General features: G+C 55.5%; 6 protein-coding genes across 6 annotated transcripts; all 6 read left to right on the forward strand.

Annotated features, from left to right (window-relative positions):
* Positions 1–684: 684 nt before the first annotated feature.
* Positions 685–2,679, forward strand: LBRM_35_4400 (conserved hypothetical protein; the record flags this gene model as incomplete). Its single annotated transcript, XM_001569009.2, has 1 exon — positions 685–2,679. The coding sequence occupies one exon, from the start codon at positions 685–687 to the stop codon at positions 2,677–2,679; it is 1,995 nt and encodes a 664-aa protein (XP_001569059.2).
* Positions 2,680–3,811: 1,132 nt separating this feature from the next.
* LBRM_35_4410 (conserved hypothetical protein) lies at positions 3,812–4,804 on the forward strand (the record flags this gene model as incomplete). The annotated part of the gene is made up of 1 exon (XM_001569010.1): positions 3,812–4,804. One exon carries the CDS (start codon positions 3,812–3,814, stop codon positions 4,802–4,804), a length of 993 nt encoding a protein of 330 aa, XP_001569060.1.
* Positions 4,805–5,610: 806 nt separating this feature from the next.
* LBRM_35_4420 (putative oxidoreductase) lies at positions 5,611–6,633 on the forward strand (the record flags this gene model as incomplete). The annotated part of the gene is made up of 1 exon (XM_001569011.2): positions 5,611–6,633. The coding sequence occupies one exon, from the start codon at positions 5,611–5,613 to the stop codon at positions 6,631–6,633; it is 1,023 nt and encodes a 340-aa protein (XP_001569061.2).
* Positions 6,634–8,717: 2,084 nt separating this feature from the next.
* Positions 8,718–10,118, forward strand: LBRM_35_4430 (putative UDP-N-acetylglucosamine-dolichyl-phosphate N-acetylglucosaminephosphotransferase; the record flags this gene model as incomplete). The annotated part of the gene is made up of 1 exon (XM_001569012.1): positions 8,718–10,118. The coding sequence occupies one exon, from the start codon at positions 8,718–8,720 to the stop codon at positions 10,116–10,118; it is 1,401 nt and encodes a 466-aa protein (XP_001569062.1).
* Positions 10,119–11,212: 1,094 nt separating this feature from the next.
* LBRM_35_4440 (conserved hypothetical protein) lies at positions 11,213–12,265 on the forward strand (the record flags this gene model as incomplete). Its single annotated transcript, XM_001569013.1, has 1 exon — positions 11,213–12,265. The coding sequence occupies one exon, from the start codon at positions 11,213–11,215 to the stop codon at positions 12,263–12,265; it is 1,053 nt and encodes a 350-aa protein (XP_001569063.1).
* A 1,699-nt stretch (positions 12,266–13,964) lies between these two features.
* Positions 13,965–16,463, forward strand: LBRM_35_4450 (conserved hypothetical protein; the record flags this gene model as incomplete). The annotated part of the gene is made up of 1 exon (XM_001569014.1): positions 13,965–16,463. One exon carries the CDS (start codon positions 13,965–13,967, stop codon positions 16,461–16,463), a length of 2,499 nt encoding a protein of 832 aa, XP_001569064.1.
* Between the last annotated feature and the right edge of the window lie 1,199 nt (positions 16,464–17,662).

Genomic DNA, 17,662 nt, shown 5'->3' on the forward strand with positions numbered 1-17,662 from the left:
GCCCCCCTCCTCTCCTCTCTGTTTTCGGCATTGGTGTGTGTGTGCGTACTGTGACTAACAGGAGTCTCAACTGTAAACTATCTCAGCGTCAGTGTGATCATGCGTCCCTCACATCACCACTCGTCGTTGCTGAGCAAGGTTAGGAAGAGATGCCAAAACAGAACCTCTTTCATGGAGGATAACGGCTAGCAGAGACGTCTGCCAGTTGACCTTGTCCCCCATCTCTTGCCAAGCTTTAATCTTCCTGTGGTACCCTTCACTCTCCCTCTCTTGCTACTCTGAGCCCGCGCATGCACAACGCACTATACATGCGCCATTGCTTATGTTTTGGCCACACACTTTTTGACTCTGTGTCTGTGGGTTTTTTTCGTTTGTTTGGTTGCTTGCAACTCCTCTCTTCACTGGTGTATCACACCTGTGTGTGTGTGTGTGTGTGTGTGCATCTGCATACATGAGCCATTTTGTGATGCCAAAGAGCTGTCGTTTACTCTCTCTCTCTCTGTGTGTGAGCGTGTGGTCACCGGTGCTGCAGTTTGAACCGGTGAGTCGCCTCGCTGCTTGATCGAGAAGATACGAAGTCGATACTGCGTGCACTGAAGAAGAGGTCCGCACTTTTTTGGGGGATTTTCACTCAGCCTCATCTAACAAGAGAAGCAACTATCGCAAGAAGGTGTGTCTCCTCAGATGCCGATGATGTCAGCTGATGAATCTCACAGGGCTTCTGCAGCTGCAAAGAAACCAGCTGCGGCTCCGACTTTTTCCCCGTTCCCGCCATGTCCGGCGAGAGGCGCCACGGCGAGCGCCATGGCAAAGAGCAACATGCCGTCTTCCAGCGCAGCTTCGGGGGTGGCGGCTGCCGCGGCTCCGTCGAAGGAGACGTCCAGTAAGGCGATGGATCTTGACCCCACGACCGCGTCGCTGGAGTGCGTGCTGCAGATAGGCCAGCCGACCTTTTCTACGCAGCTAGACTTCATCAAGGTAAACCGCGCTGTGGCCTCGCTGGAGCGTGCAGTGGAGCGGCTGGAGCTGCTCAGCCTTCTAGATGCAACGGGCCCCACCCCCTCCACGGAAGGAAACCACAAAAATGCGAATGGTGCGGTAACTGCGTCAAATGCGACAGCTGTGACCTCCGCGACGACAGCTATCTTTCACCCACACAACTCATCGCGCGGACCAGCCGTGCTGACTGGCATCAGCCACGACGCGAGCGTTGCAACTGCGCAGAAGGTGGCGGAGGTGCTTGCAGCCACTCAGCAGCAGCGTGGCTGCGGACGTGCGTCGGTGCTCAAGTTGCTTGCGGAGCAGCGAGTGCTGGAGCGCCGCTACGGAGAGCTGCTAACCCAGGCTCAACCAACTGTGTCCCTCTACCCTGGCGAACCGCAGCTGCGTTCCAAGTGCTTTGCCCAAGCCGGCGACCCGGCGCAGGCAACTCTGCAACGGGAGCTTGCGTTGGTGTCTAATCGACTTCGAGAAACGAATCGTCTCTTGTGTACACAGCTTCAGGACAACCCTCAGGACAGGGATAACTGGGCAAAGGTGTGCAATGAACGACAGGAGCTCATAGCATTGCTGAGAGAGGTGACTGAAGAGCTGACAGTAGGATACAAGGAAGCTTTTCAGCAACGGCAAGGTCGACAGCAGCAGCAGCAGGCAAACGTCGTCCTCGATGGTGGTCTTAAACGAAGCAGCACCCCTGGCGGTATTATGGAGGGCGTGCGCTTCAGCTGTGCAACATCCAACGGGGACTTTCTCGGCCTCAACAGCAATGGCACCAGTGCCCCTGGACTCGCCCGCAACGACAGTAGGCAGTCTTCCACGATTGGTGGTGGACCCATCTCCACTGAGAGCGGGTCGCGGACCTCACCCTTTCACAAATGTTTTGGCGGCACTTTGCAGCGGCATCGCACGTCGCGAACGACTCAGCAAGGGCCGCGCATTCCGCTCACTTCCTCTTACCAGCAGTTCGCCGTGAAGATTCTACAAGAAGAGGCGTCCCAGCGCTGGGCTGATGACATGCTAGCCAAGGAGCGCGCGCTAAACCAAAATGTGAAGCAGCTGCAGGCGGACCTTGAGCGTGAGCGTGAGCTGAAGGACAAGGAAGTTGCAGAGCGCCTTGCCCACATCTCGACATTGAAGCTGGAGCTACGCAAGCTGAAAGCCTCCTTGCAGCAGCGCAGTGAGGCAGCCAAGGCCCGCGGCGAGGCGGCCACGGAAAACCTTCAGCGCGAGGGCGCCGCCGAGGTGCGGGGGGTTCGTCAAGCGACTCAGCACAATGAGCAGCTGCTCGCCATTAGTGCTACGGCACACGATACATTTAGCTCGTATCTGCGCGAGCGAACTGCCGCAATGGACACGTTGGCTAGTGAGTGGGAAGCCAAGACGCTGCGTGAGCTCAAGAAGAAGGAAGCGGCAAAGATTGATGCGGAGGGGAGTCGCCAGGCGTGTGCGCAACGTCTCACGGACCTCCAGCACGAGCGAGACGTTCAACAGGAGCTCAAGGAGCAGCGGGACTCCGCGCAAAGGGCTGAGGAGGACGATCGAAGGCGATCTGAGGAGCAGCGAGACGCCGAGTACGCAGCAGCGTCCGTGCTGGAGGCCGCTCTCAAGGCGATGATGACGCGACAGGCACTTAGCAAGCTGCAGAAGGGCTCCAAAAAAAAGAAGAAGGCGGCAGGTTAATCTCATGTATGCCACTGCCAACCCTGTCAAGGCGCGCAATCCCGATGCACGGGTGTTCTTGCGTGGGTATGAGTTGTCTGTCCGTGTGGCGTGTATGTATAGAAGGGGTATCAACAATAACGCCCGAAGCAAGTCCTCTGCCACGAGAGGGTGCGACTGGGTGTGTTCCACATGTAAACGAGGTGCTTTTCTTCTCTTTTGTTGCTCTTGTCCCTTCGTAACGAATGGGCGTGTACACCGGCGTCCTCTTCATCGCTTTTTCCCCCTTTTCAGCCAGTGTTGCTGTTGCCATTGTTTCAATGCGGCACGTGTCTAAAACTGGGTGACTTAAGAGAGAGGTGATGGTGGTGGTGGTGTGTGTGTGTGTCTTGGCACGCCGTCAGTGTCTCCTGCTCAATGTGCATACACGCGCACACAGACGCCACTCACAGGCCAACAAAAAGTGCAGAGCGAGAGGTGGACTATGCAGCCTTTTCTTCACTCGTGTTGTCATCTTCACGTAACAAGCGGAAGTGTCAGAGAAGCTCGTGAGGCACCTATCGTACTTCTCTTCGTGATGCACTGAAGACAATTGCAGGAGGTGAGGAGGAGTACAAAAGGGCCTACTGGTGTATGAACAATGATGGCGCGGCTCAGCTTCCCTCATCTCGGCGAGACGGCGACGCTGCTCTTGGAGCCATCGCTTCGGGGTGTCAGCATGGCGTAGTCTGCCTAGGAGAGCGGAAGACGGGTGCGGCGCCTCCGTTACCTCCCTCCCCCCACCCACACGCACACAGACATGTTAGCTCTCATGTAGCATTGTAATTCATGCGCACTTTTGCAGAGCAGCGCACTCCTCACATGGGTGCCAATTTCTCCCCTTCAATGTCCGATTCGGTTGCTTTCGCCCTTGCCGTTCCAGCCACGTTCGCTGTCTATGACAGCGGCTTGAAGGCAGTCACCATTAAATAGCGACACACATAGCCACTCACAAACGTGTCAGGAAGCCGAATCTGCAGGTGTGGATTAAGTAGAACGACGAGTCTGCCTCCTCGCACCTGTAGACCGGTACTGCCCTTTCTCCTTTTGTGGTTCTCGTTGGTTAAAGCTGTATGACTGCCCGTTGAGACCGTATCTCTCCTTACTCAGAACCATGCCCAGGAACAAGAGACCTCACCAGGTGAAGAGGGTCGACGGGGCATCCAGCGAAAAACGAAAGCGGGCGATCGTTTCGCCATCTGCTGCCCCTCATCATCACACTCTTCGGGCACAGAATGCGGAAAGTACACCCGCTTCCCCCAAGTCCATTGAGGATGTTGCTCGTCTCTTCATCGGGGTGAATAACGGCAGCAGCTGTGGCAAAGCATACGAGAACACTGAGAGGGCCAGCGTGCAACTGAAGAAAGCAAAGGGTTCGACAAAACGACTCCGCGAAGATGTAGAGAACGGCACAGTGTGCAAACGCTTACCGATGAAACAGCACAAGAGTCCCACAATCAGTGCATTGTCGTCGACGGCCACGATCACCACCATGACTGAGAGGAAGACACGCAGGCCGCCCAAGGCGGCAGGGAGGAATGAGGATGATGACGACGATGATGTCGAACTGGCCAAGGCTGTACAGGCGCAGACGCTGAACTTCCTGCAGCGCTTGAGCTCGAAGAATAGCACAGCCTTCTGGGGGTTACGCGACGTCGCGCAAGGCAAGCGATGCACTGCAGCAACAACAGCGGCTACCGCTACGTCATCTCTCTCCTCGTCCTCCTCACCCTCGAGCAAGAAGGCCGCGAAAAGCAGCGCCAAGGGGACGAAGAAGCTGCTCGACGATGGGGAGGAGCTATGGCGCGTTGGTGGCCCGTACATTCCCTGTTATCAGGACGGCGACAGCGATGGGGGTGAACGAGGAAGTGGGCACACCAGCGGATCTGAATCAAAGAGTTCGACGAGCAGCAGCGAGCCGTCCTGGGTGACAGACAGCAGTGAAGATATAGATGACGGCAGCAACGACGACGGGAACTACGCCGAAAAGAGCTCTCCTGTCGCCACTGGTGCTTCCAGCCGACGCGGGGTCGCGGGGGCGCGAAAGCAAAGCGGTGGTGGCTGCCTTTTTCAGAGCGGTGATGATGGCGTCTGGGACGATGACTGATGCCACGAGGGAGCCATGGAGAAGAGCACTTCTGGAAAGACCAGTGCATGGTCCACTGATTGGGGGGGGGGGCGAGGGAGCGATCATGTCTGTGCGTGGGTGGTGAGAACTTCCACTCACCGCTATGGGTGCGCTTCCTTACTGAAATCGGTCATCGGGCCGCATTATACAAGCGAAAAAAAAACGAAAGGACGTGCGGATGCGCGTCATAAGCGAGATGCGTGTTAGAGCAGATGAGTTAGTAGAAAAGTAACACTCCTATCTCCTGCTCCGCCCACCCTCACCCCTGTGTGGCTGTAGTTGGAAGCGCAACGCGCAGATCACGAAGAACGGTGTGTTGCATATGAAGAGCGATGCGCTTTCAGATTTCGAATCGGGCATGTATGTGTGAGGACTTGTCTTCAGCCTTGCTTCTCTCCCTCTCCTGTATGGACTTGGCAACACCAGCTTTGTCGGTTCCATTGACGCGTTTATTATTATTATATATATTTGTTTCTGTCCGGTGTATGAACTCCCCTGAGTGTTTCGCTCGGTGTACTGCGCCATCTGTCATTTTCTTCCTCACCTTCCAAAGGACTCCCCCCACCACCACCACACACAGGACTACATCGACTGCAGCTGCTCTTATCGAAGCATCTGCGCGAGCACCAGCAATCACATAATTGCCCGCGTACAGCGTTCCTCTATTTTCGTTCCTTCAGGGTATTCTCCCTCTTATCACTCACCGAAGTCCTACTCAGGAGGAATCACGCGTACACACGCTCTCCTTGCCCATTTCATCCACACTGCTGCACATTCTTCCAAAAATGTCGTCTCCCAGCAACTTCAAGAAGCTGCAGGTCATCTCCACCTCCAAGGACTTCCGCAAATCCACCTCCGTCGTTGAGGCGCAGCTCCCCGAGGAGTTACCGGAGGGAAAGGTTCGGGTGTCTGTGAAGTACGCCGGCGTTAACGCGAGCGACTTAAACTTCGTGAATGGCTCGTACTTCAATAACACTCAAACACCCTTTGACTGTGGCTTTGAGGCGGTCGGCACGGTGATGAAAATCGGCGCTGGTGTCACCAACGTGAAGGAGGGCGACCACGTCGTGCTAATGCAGTACGGCTGCTTCGCTGAGTTTCTCGACGCTCCTGCGGAGAGGTGCATACTGGTGCCAGAGCTGAAGCCCGAGTATATCGTGCTTCCTGTCAGCGCTCTCACAGCTGCCGTCGCACTTGGCGAGGTGGGTCGCGTGAAGAAGGGCGACGTGGCGCTGGTGACCGCGGCGGCCGGTGGGACGGGTCAGATTGCGGTGCAGCTGCTCAAACGCGTCTACGGCTGCACGGTGATTGGCACCTGCTCCTCCGAGGAGAAAACCGAGTTCCTCAAGCGCATTGGCTGCGACCACGTCATCAACTACAAGGTGGAGAGCCTCGACAGCCGCCTGCACGAACTTTGTCCGAAGGGCGTGGACGTTGTTTACGAGTGCGTCGGCGGTCATATCTTCAACGATGCCGTGCGCCACCTTGCTGTGCACGGTCGTTTGATGATAATTGGCTCAATCTCGAGCTACAAGAGCATTGAGGCGATTCCCTCTTTTCCTCCTAGCGGGACCTCACTGACGACGTTACTCCTGGTTAAGTCTGCGTCTCTGAATGGTTTCTTTCTCCCACAGTTCCACGAGGTCATTCCGCAGTACATGGCAAGCCTGCTGCAGTACGTGAAGAGCGGCCAAGTGCAACTCTTCTTGGACAAGAAGGTGTTTCATGGATTGAGCAGTGTCGCGGACGCAGTTGAGCATCTGTACTCAGGCACGAGCTACGGCAAGGTCTTGGTAGAGATCCAGTAGTACTGAAAGAGCGGGAGTAATGCGTCGCATGCGCGGTGCGTGTGGGGAGCTCGAGCGCCTGAGAAGCGACGGGCAGTGGTAGGAAAACAAGCAGGGCTTTTTTTTTCCGCGCGTGTGTAGGTGTTGGTGTGTGTACTCCCATCTGCGAGATGAAAAGGCAGAAGAAGTCAGTCACCGCAAACGAAAGCGCATAGGCAACCTACGTCCACGTTTGCGTTGCCTCTGACATCAATGCCCGTGAACTGGCGTACATTAGCCTACCGCCTCCCCTTACCTTGCCTTCCCTCACGCGTTTCGCCGCATCGTCGTTGTGCCATCCTTTCTCCCCTCACACACGTTCGTATGCTGCTCGAACCTCAGGTGGTCTGCGTGCATGTGTGTGTGTGTGCATGTGCGTGTGTGTGTGTGTTTTAGCGCATTGCGTTGTACAGGCTGTAGCGTTTTCCAAGTGCTTGGGTGCTGGCACGCGCGAGAGCCTCTTCCTCCTCGCCTTATAGGCACCGGTACACGCACCCCGCCGCATCTTATGCTTTTGATTGACACCTCTCGTTCTCTTGTGTTTCGTCGACTGCGGTGACTCAGTGTTCGCCCCACTACCACGACAACAACAGCCACAATAACCAACCAGCCTCCGTAGTCCTTCTGTGTCCCCCCAATGCGGCTCTACGCACGTTCTTTCTTCACCCTTTCTACGATACCCTGACACTCTCTCTCTTCTTCATCAGCCCTGTTACCTTGGCCACGAGAGGGCCGGAGCGATACTGGTTGCAAGAGAGGTGTCACAGGTGTGTCAAGAGTGACCCCAGGTGAAATCAGGACTGCAGAAGGCGATGGCGAACGAACGCGTTTCATGTGTCCGTTGCACGAGAGCGAAGGTGCGCTACGAGGGTTGGGTGAGGCTAGCGTTTGTGAAGGGTCCCTGATGCTGGAAAAGCACAGGACAGGGTTCATGCACACCCATGCGCAGAGAGAAACACGTAAGGTTGGCAAAACAGGTTTGTCGTTTCTCTTTAGAGAGGAGAGGTAGAGGCCTCAACACGGAGTGCGTGTTCCTTGAGTGAACGCAATGGTTCCCCTTGAGAAACGCACCCAGGGAGAGGATTCAAACGCGCTCGCGCGATGGTGCTTTCCAGGTCGTTTTTTTTTTTCTGCGACCGCTTCCTCCTCCCTCCTCCTCTCTGGCCTCACAGGAGTATCAGTAGAGCCACTAGCAGCGCTGCCTCAGTGTTGTTGTTATTTTTTGTATTGCATTCTACTCTCTCTTGCTCTTCCCCTTTTCGTCGTACGTCTTGCTGCACTTTTTTCTCCCAAACGTAACAGTCCCTCTAGCACACATACACACACGCATACATACATACATACGCCCCAAGGGAAGCCAAATCCATACTTCCCCGTCGCCTATCTTCCGGTCGGGATTCGGACGGTCTTCCCATTCCCTCTCTTGTTTTTCACTTACCGCCGTCGTTATTCACGCTGCGCCCCCTTTCCCATCGCTGAGCTATGCATACAAGCCCACAGGTGTCGACCTTTTGGAAGTGAACATATGGTGAATGGAGCACGCAGACACACGATAGCGAAAAAGAGGTAATTGCGTCGAGTCACTGCAAGTCGGCTGAGCTGGACTCGCCCGATCGTGGAATAGTTGGGAAATCGAACGAAGACTGCAGGGACAAGCTGTAGGGGAGACATCGTTATCAACAGTCGTCTGCCTTGTGTGGCTCTTCGAATTAGATTTGTCTCTTTTTTTTTGCGTGTGTTTTGGTTGTTTCTCTGCTATCTGTTGAAGGTGCACCGCACTCGACACAAACTGCGTCCCTATCCGGCAAACGTATATACACACCCGAAGTCCCTACACACGCCAAGCCTCGCTTCATCCCCACCCCCCTACCTTCTGTTGACCGTTGACGGTGCTTGGGGCATTTTCCTCTCGTTTCGCAAGGTGGGCGTCCGCACATTTTGCAGGAGGAGTCTCTTTTTCTTTTAGAGCTGTTTTTTTGTGTCTTGGCACGCTACAGTGACTTCACCTTGACTCGGATGGGAAAGGAGAAGAGTTCCGGCTTAAGCTTTCCCTTTAGCGCCACCATATGACTGTTGGTCTTATCGAATCGGCCCGCAACGCGTGCGTGGCGGTCGCCGCGCACGCGCCGGTGCTCGGGCTCATTCTGCTCGGCAGCGTCGTTGCGTATGTTGGAACAACGCGCTACACCCCAAAGGTGGCGAGGAAGCTCTTCGAGCGCGACATCTTTGGCATCGATATTAACAAAACCACGGCAGAACAGCGCCAGCAGTTTGCTGCGAGGCGGCGGGCTGGTCAGACAGAGGAGAAGGAGTTCCAGAAACAGGCCATCCCAGAGTCCCTCGGGATCCTCGTAGGCGCTGTGTACCTTTCTGTGGTGATGGCGCTCATGTTTTGTCTTCGGTTTCTCGGTGCCGTTGGCAACGGAACAGAAAACGTGTACGCATCGCTGCCTGGCCCCTTGATGACCATCACCGTCATGCTTCTGCTGGGTTTTGTAGATGATGTGCTGGATGTGAAATGGCGCCACAAAATCATCCTCACCACGCTCGGATCGCTACCGCTCATCATGACCTACGACGGCAGCCTGTCCGTGCTGATGCCGCGCGTGTTTGGTCGCTTTGGTTTGCCCACGATGAACGCTACGAAGGAGTGGCTTCTGAGCCTCGCCGCTGCCCAAGGGGAGCCGCCGACTGCCTTCCGCGTCACGGCTCCCTCGACGTGGTTCTCCTACGCCGTCAACCACTGTGCCTATGTTGATGTCTCCGACAGCGGCGCAGCTTTGGTTTACCTTGGTCCTCTCTACCTCGTGTACTTGTCCATGCTGTGCATCTTCTGCACCAACAGCATCAACATTCTTGCCGGCGTCAACGGCGTAGAGGTGGGGCAGAGCATTGTGATCGCAATTGCGTCTGTCGTGTATAACCTGTGCCAGATGCGCCTCGAGGGACAGGTGACACCAGACTGGAGCAACACCGACACCGCAGTGGCAGCCGTACGTGACATGTCGAGCGACCATCAACTGCGTGCGCTGCTCTTGCTGGGCCCTTTCATCGGTGCGAGCTTGGCACTCTGGCACTTCAACCGCTACCCCGCTCGCGTCTTTGTAGGAGACAGCTATACTTACTTCGCTGGGACCGTACTGGCGGTTTCCAGCATCACCGGCGTGTACAGCAAGACCCTCCTGCTCTTTTTTGCGCCTCAGGTGTTCAACTTTATCATATCGCTGCCACAGCTCTTCGGCATTGTGCCGTGTCCGCGCCACCGCGTACCGACGTGGAACCCGCAGACGAACTTACTGTCGAGCAGTCACAACTATACAATCCTCAATGTCATCCTCTACGTATTCGGCGATATGCACGAGGAGAAGCTGACGTGGGCAATCCTCAAGTGTCAGACCATCGCCTGTGTTTTCGGTTTCGTGGTGCGGTACGTGCTGAGCTTCCTTCTCTACGATGAAGTGCACTAGAGACAAGTTCGAAGGATGCGCAAGAGAGGCCAGGAGTTTGGGCAGTTGGGTACGTGTTTCCCCCCTTTTCGGTGTTTTGTGTGCCGGTGTTGTGTACCTTTGAATGGTGCATGTTACCGCCCTGAGAAGGTGCGTGCCTGTGGTGATGTGAGGACAGGTCGCTACGTTGGCGTTGTAAGCATGCGTGCAGTGCTCTCACCTCCCCCCCCCTTGGCACTGAAAACACAACAAAGAAGTAGTGAAGAGTTCATCGGTGTGAAAGCAAACGCATCCTGTGAACAGTGAAGAACGCCGTGGCGTGACCCACATGCACCACTGGCGTACGCCATCTACCGAGAGGGAGGAAAAGATGGGCATTTGCCGAACACTCGCATTCTCTGTAGAGAGAAGGGGATGAGAGCACAAAGGAGAGCTTCTCCAAGGCTGAAGTGCACCTTCGCTTCTGCTTTCTGGATCGTTCTAGTGTGGGTTGTCAGCCTTCCATCCTTCGTTTCGTCTTGCTGTATGGCTTTCCTGAACCTCCTTGTTCCCCCGTGTGTATCTGTCTGTATGGTATACTCTCCCCCCCGCCACACACACAGTCTCTCTCTCTCTCTATACATATGTGGAGTGTGTGTGTGTGTGCGCATGTGTAGGTGTCACGCTTCTCTTTGCTTGCTCCCTCCACTCATACGTTGGTGCGTGCGTCTCTGTGACTTGGACAGTGTGTGCAGCGCCATTTGGCTTGTGTGCATTATTTCCGTGCTGCCGTGGCGCGGCCATCACAACAGCACGCCTCCTCTTCCTACTCCCACCCCTCACCGTTTTTTTTTTTTTTTGCAGCGGGTGCTTGTATGTGATGTGCCACGGGGTGTGAGCAATCACAAACAGGGAACGACTTTCACGCACGCACACTCATCAGGTGAACAGGAGTAGCAGACTTGGCAGCGCTTCTGGTGACGCTTCTCAGAAGGGGACTTCAGTGACAGATCACCGACGTACGTGCATATAGATCAGCACACAAGATATTGGCAGATGAATACACCCCAGTAACTCCATAGAACGTATACAGGGAGAGAAAGTACTGCACGCCTAGCTTTTATCATTTGTCTGGTATGTCTTCATCAACGTGGGATGGGGCTGGCGGCGGCGGCGGCGGAAGTAGCAGCAGCGGTGGTGTCAGCCTCGCAGTCGGCTCCCTCGCAGATGAGTGGGCCTTCAACAACTACCACATGTCTTCCTTCATGGCGATGGAGGTGTCGGCGACGATTGTGCCTCGTTTTTCGATGGACCGTGTTGACTGCCTTGGCGGCAGCTACGGGCCCTTTGCACCAAACTACCCCATCAGCGTACCGCTCTGGCTTGCCCTGTACCTACGACAGACCGACACGTGCACAATCCAACCCCCAGACTACCTCCGCGTGGAGTATTTGCGCGACGTCATTGAGCGAGAGCGCACCAACGATCAGGGATTTGAGAGCCTGCCCTTTTACTTCTACGAAGTTGCTAAGAAGCTGACGGAACGAGGTGGTGGCGGCGGGACCGGGGGCGGAGGCAATAGCGGTGGCGGCGGCTCCGACGACGGTGACACAATTCCTCACGCAGTGGAAGTTGTTCGCCTTGTCAATGAAATACATGCAATGCGGCAGCAGAAGCTCAAGAATCTCATGACAGTCTTTGAGGCGGAAGGGTCACCGATGTTCATTCCAGGCGTCTTGCTGACAAACATCGTTTGCCATGAGCTGCACTTTCTGCGAAGCAGCTTTGGGATTGTGCTGCAGCAGGCCGCGTCGATGGAACGGCACCGGCAGCAGTTGATCCGATTGCCACCCGTTTCGGCCACCACTGTGGGTCGCCTGCCCTCTACCGTGGGTGGGACGGTACCGACGAGTGGAGTGAGCACGACACGCACGACCACGACGCTGACCTCGACAGACACGCCAGACCGATTCACCTCAGCGATGGACCTTTCCTCTAAAATGGGCGCCGACAGCTTCATACGCGACGAAGTCACAAACTCGCAAGGATCGGCCCTGACAACCGCAACATCGGTGACAACAGGGATGGCCGTGACATCGGGTGGTGGCACTCAGCCCAATGCGACGTCGGAGATGACACCACTGGCGCAGCCCGCGGTGAAGAAGCGCCGTACCTTACGGCAGACGTAACGGCTATGGTGAGCTGAAAGAATGCGCGCAAAAAGAGCGGCATACGTGCTAGCAAAGAGTGCCTGCCACAAGTTCTGAATGGCTTTGGTGGAATCCAGAGCTGTACCTGCGCACTCGACACACGCCGAATGCCCGATGAAGTATCTCTTTTTTTCTCTCTTTTTGCTCCCCACCCTCCGCATACACAGCCCCGACATTGACTGTAGGCGCTAAGGTCAACACAAAAGTTTTGCGCGACACCCATCGTCCCACTGCAGGCGTGCGTGGGCCCGTCACGCTTCACATCTCTTCTAGATGGACAGCTTAGTAGCGGACGATCAAACGCGTTTCTTTGGTTTCGCCTAGCGGAATCCTGAACGCCACTGTCAACGCTCGATCGACGCACCCCCTCTGCGGTGCGTTCAGCTTATTTTGTCTCTCGCCCTCTCAACCTCGTCTCTTTATCTGTCTTTCCCCTGCCTCTCCCTTGTGCTTCACACAGCTGTGCGACTTGTCAATTGTGATTCCAGCACGAACGAACTGGGCGATCGACGAAGCGGTGAAGGAAAGGGTCACCAAGACGCATCACCGGGTAAAAAGGGCTTCTCCGTCGTTTCATCACCCTCCTTTTGATAACACGCCCACGCTGCAACACCAACGCTGAACCTCCCCCCCCCCCCCACACACACACAGCGGTCTTTTTCTAGCAAAATATCGAGCAGGAGAATTCTTCATCTCGTCTCCTTCCCTTCCATACCCACTTTCATCCCACCACATCACTGCCTGTAGTTTTGCACTCCTTCTCCTGTCCTATTGCTCCCCTTTCCTGCACTAATTTGCTCTCCCTCTTGTGCCTTCCGTAAGTGGCATTTCCTTTCTTTTTTTCCTTGCTGTTGTTGTCGTTTGTTTTGCGAGTGTGAGTGTGGCGCTTGGGCGTGCGTTGTGCACGACTCTCCCCCCACTTCTCATTTTCTTTTATCTCCCTCTTCCGTTTGCCGTTGCGTCGCTGTTGCTGTTCGAAGTTTGTCGTGCACGAAGTGAAGTTGTGACACAGTTGTTGTTCTCTCTCGCCTTCTGTTCTTCTCGTCGCCCTTCGTAGAACCCTCATCTGCTCATTGCTCCCTCCCTCTCCCTCTCCCTCTCTCTTTGTGTATCAATCCTTCGCTTTCCGCTTCTTTTGTTTCTTTGCTGCTGTTGTGGCTCCATCCCCATCCCTTTGGTTTCTCCCTCTCCCTCTCTCTCTTTGTTGTGTTTGTTTCACTCAATCCTTTCCTCTCTCCTCTCTCCTCATTTGGCTCCTCCACTTGCTATCGCTGTGGACCTCTTCCAGCTTCTCCCCTCCGCATTCCTTTGACGTCACTGATCCTCTTCCGTAGTTCGAGTTGGTTCTCGCTGGGGTTTCTGTCGTCGGTGCGCTTCTGTGTTTGTTGATACTCGCCGCTGCGGCAGAAGCTCACGCTTACATAGGCACGAGAACACCCACTCGCTCCACATTAGCTGCTGACCCCTCGATCTGATTCTCTGTGAGGTGCACCTCTCAACCCCGCATCGTGTCGCCGCCCCCCTTCCCTTCCTTCTCTCGCAGCAGGTATTTCCCTGCTACGTTTATGGCAAATAAGATCTAGAAAAGAAACACACAAGAACGCCCTACATACAGATACATAGAGACTTAAAAGGCGAAAAAAAAGGTGCGGTGCAGCCTTTGCACGGGACCGTAGCCATGTTCCGTAAACGCCGGTCCTCGAAGGAGATGGCGCCGGAGGTGTTACTACTGCTACGCCACCCATCTCGCTACCCTGGAGACCTTCTTCAAGGCGTCGTCATTCTTGATATACCTTTTCCTAGCGATATCCTCGCACTTGAGGTGCGGATCTGCGGAGATGAAAACTCAATTCTGGGTGGGCTGATTATGCCCGACAAAAACCCCGAGGCACGTAATACGATTTACTACGATCAGTTCATCACGTTGAGAGGAATTGATCATGACCTTTTGGAGATGAAGCGCTCGCTGCGGGACTCCCGCCGCACCCCCGTATCGCGTGGAGCCGTTGCTCGGGAGTCGATCTGGCTCCCTGATGAGGCGCAGGGACTCAGAACTGGGCTCAACGGTACGCTGTGTCTACCGTCATCCTCAACCGGCGACGAGGTGCCGGAGTTCGCAGCGTCCATGGTCCATGACGCTTCGGGGGCGACGGTTCATCTCATCCCTGGCATCTACTCGTATCCTTTCTCGCTAGTCCTTCCAGACAACCTGCCCGCATCACGTGAGCTATCTCGCGGGAGCGATGGTCGCTGCGTGTTGCAGTACCGTGCCATCGCCTCTCTCATCATGACAAGCGGCAAGATCCACACCTCCGTGACGGGATTCCGCGTGAACCCGCTGCCGGTGCAGGTGCAGCGCTGGTATCAGCTTCACGGAGCTGAGCAGCAACTCTGCGGAGATGCAGTGGACGGCAGCATGGCAAACGGTAATGAGGCCGGCTCACGCCCTAGTGTCATGTCACGCCTCATGTCCTCCGCTGGGACCGTACGGGCGAGCAAGGCGAAGGAGGATCGTGAAAACGTGCATCAGCGCCGCCTGCACCACTACCTCCAGTTTTCAGAGGACCAGCTCGCGCTCGAAAGTGCTGTCTATGCAGAGGCAGCCGGCAGGCGTGCGAAGGAAAAGAAACGCCGGATGTGCGAGAGGAATGCCAGGGAAAATGGCTCACTGCTGATGGCGGCTGAGACTAAGACTGTGGCGAAGAAGGGCACGTCAAGGAAGCTGCGAAGTCAACAGGAGCTCGAGGAGGTGGAGAAACGGTCCTTGGATAGCGCGGATGATGCTGTTAGCGCGGCAAACGTGTTGGATTACGACGCCAATGACGAGGTATACGCCTTTGGGCCGGATGTGTGCTCTCCTACCGTGGCAGAGAGTATCAATGGGGAAGAGGAGGATGGCAATGTCAGTGTCCACCACAGCAAGGAGGAGACGAGTGTGGCGCGTTCCTCAGAGCTCGAGGTTAGGGGCGAGAGGCGCAAATGGCGCCATCACGGTGGCGAAAACGATGCGATTAACTCGCCGACCCACACAGCCATGGTGAAGGGCAATGTGGTGACACTCACCTGCACGCCGTCCGAGAAAGACTTCCCGACGCACTTGGAGGTGCGGCACGCCAACCGAACGGAGGTCGTCTCGCGCGAGGCGGCGGGCGGGAGCAACGTGGAGGAGAGGGAGGGGAGGCGGTCCCGCAACACGAAGCTACACCGCCGCCGACGCCGCTTCCAGCCACCACCTTGGAACCAAGAATTTTTCATCAACCTTCGAAGTGGGTTTCTGCGCACAGGCAAGGTGAGGGTTGTCCTCTCACTCCGCAGCCCGTTAGTGACGGTCGGTGTCGGCAAGGTTGGTGCGAGTGTCCTCATCGACAATTCAGATGGCACTGGGGTCATCTCACGTGTCAAATACTCCCTTGTCACGCGATGCTACATCCGCTCCAAGGCAGAGGTCTACAACTTCCAGGTCAACACTGTGGAAACAAACTGCGACGTAGCTGTGGAGAAGGGCAGTGTGTTGCAGCTGCCGGAGGTGGAGCTGCCTGTGTCGAAGTCGACACCCCTCACCATACTGACCGAGGGTATGGGCACCCTCACCTTCCTGAGTGTACGACTCTACGTCAACACCACTCTGAAGACGTTCTCGAGGTCTGTGGCGACGGAAGTGGTGCTCGTGTCGGGGCAAGACATCCTCAACTGCAGCCGCCGCCTGCTTCGCTGGTCGTGCTTCTTCCGCCGCCGCCGTGGCGAGGACGCCCGCGATATCACCGTGCACCCGCCGACGATTAATCTCTCCGAGAAGAATTCAAAGCTGCACATTATGTACACGGGCAACAGGGGTGCTACCGAGGATCCGGACGGTTTCTTGTTGCAGAGCAACGATACTGACATGTCCCTCATGGCACCAGCTGCGGTAAGTCGCTCTATGCGCATCCTGCGCAGGAGCCAGCGTATTTCCCACGCGACACCGCCAATCGATACCCGAGTGCTGACCAGAGCACTCAACTACGAGGAGGCCGTCTTTGTGCCGCACGATGACGATGATGTGATGGGCTTCCCAAAGCACATGGATCCTATGGCGGGGCTCAACCCATTTGCTGCCCCGGCCGGTGATGGCAAGAGCACCCTGACAGCAGGTGATAGCGACAAGACGCTGTGTGGCGAGGTGTGGCCTGCTAGTTAGTGTGCATGGATGCGTCCGCGCGTGCGGAAGAGGGAGAAGGGAGGCGCACGAGTTGTGACTGCCGTCCATGAACCGTGGTGTTGTCGTTGTTTCCTCTCTCGCGCACGTGGGCGGGCATGGTACAGGAGGCGTTGCTCGCCCTTTTGTATACTCTCTTTTTCCCTAGAACTCTTGCTGGGGACTTCTCCACCTTTCTCTCTGGGTCTCTGCTTGTGTTTGATTTTGTGTGAAGGGACTTTTGCCTCACGTCTCCCTCTTCTTCATTTCTTCGTGTTTTTTTTTTTTTATTTTTCTTCGCTGTGTCAAATTTACTTCGCGCGACTTTCTCCGCCTGCATGGATGCGCGTTCTCGAATAGGATGCAGAAGAACTCGAGAAGAAAAGTTGGGGGAGTAAAGGGGGAGTGGAAGCACATGCAAAACGCGCATCGCGACATGCTTTTTCTCTCTCAAGCCGCATTGAATAGACACATTGTTGTAAGTGGCCAGTGATGATGGTGTAGACGGCTTCCCTGTGTTATTAATTTCTTTTGTTTCGATGTTGTGGGCTCGGTTCCCTGTATCATCTGTTTATTTAATTTAATGATTTCCGTTTCTCTGTGTTCTTTCGCCTTGCGAGGCGTTGCTGGTCCCCACATTGCTCTCTCTCTCTCTCGCGTGCTCTCCTGCTTTCACACGGCGTTGTGCTCATGACAACCGTGCATTCGTTCTCCAGGGCGCACATTCTCTCTTGGTTCCTCCTTTTTCTACGCAAGCGGGATCAGCAATGACTGGGCCTCGTCATCCTTTTTTTTTTGCTCTTCGCCCGGCGTCTAACCGTACGGCTGCGTGCGTATGCGAGGGGACGCATCTCATAGGAAGCGTTCATGCGACCCCATTTGAGATGCTTTATGCTCGTAGATGTGCGCGCGTACATCCGCGACGCCGCACTCTGTGTACTCCTTCCCTTCCCCTTCCACCCTCCTTTCTTTTCTTTTTGTGCTCCGCGCTAGGCACCATGTGTGTGCACGCGAATGGGCTCGGCAGTGAAAGGAAGGGACGAGCTGCAGGAGAAAACAGGATATTAAGAAAGAGGCGCATCAGCTTGTGCGATTCTATTCCAAGCGCGGCAGGCAGGCTTTATAGTGTCTGCAGAATCCTAATTTCTCACACTTCCATCCCTGCCTGTGCACTGCTATGCTCGTGTGTCGTTCTGGGCATG

Source organism: Leishmania braziliensis, chromosome 36 (genome assembly GCF_000002845.2).
Source record: "Leishmania braziliensis MHOM/BR/75/M2904 complete genome, chromosome 36".
NCBI classification, from domain to species: domain Eukaryota; phylum Euglenozoa; class Kinetoplastea; order Trypanosomatida; family Trypanosomatidae; genus Leishmania; species Leishmania braziliensis.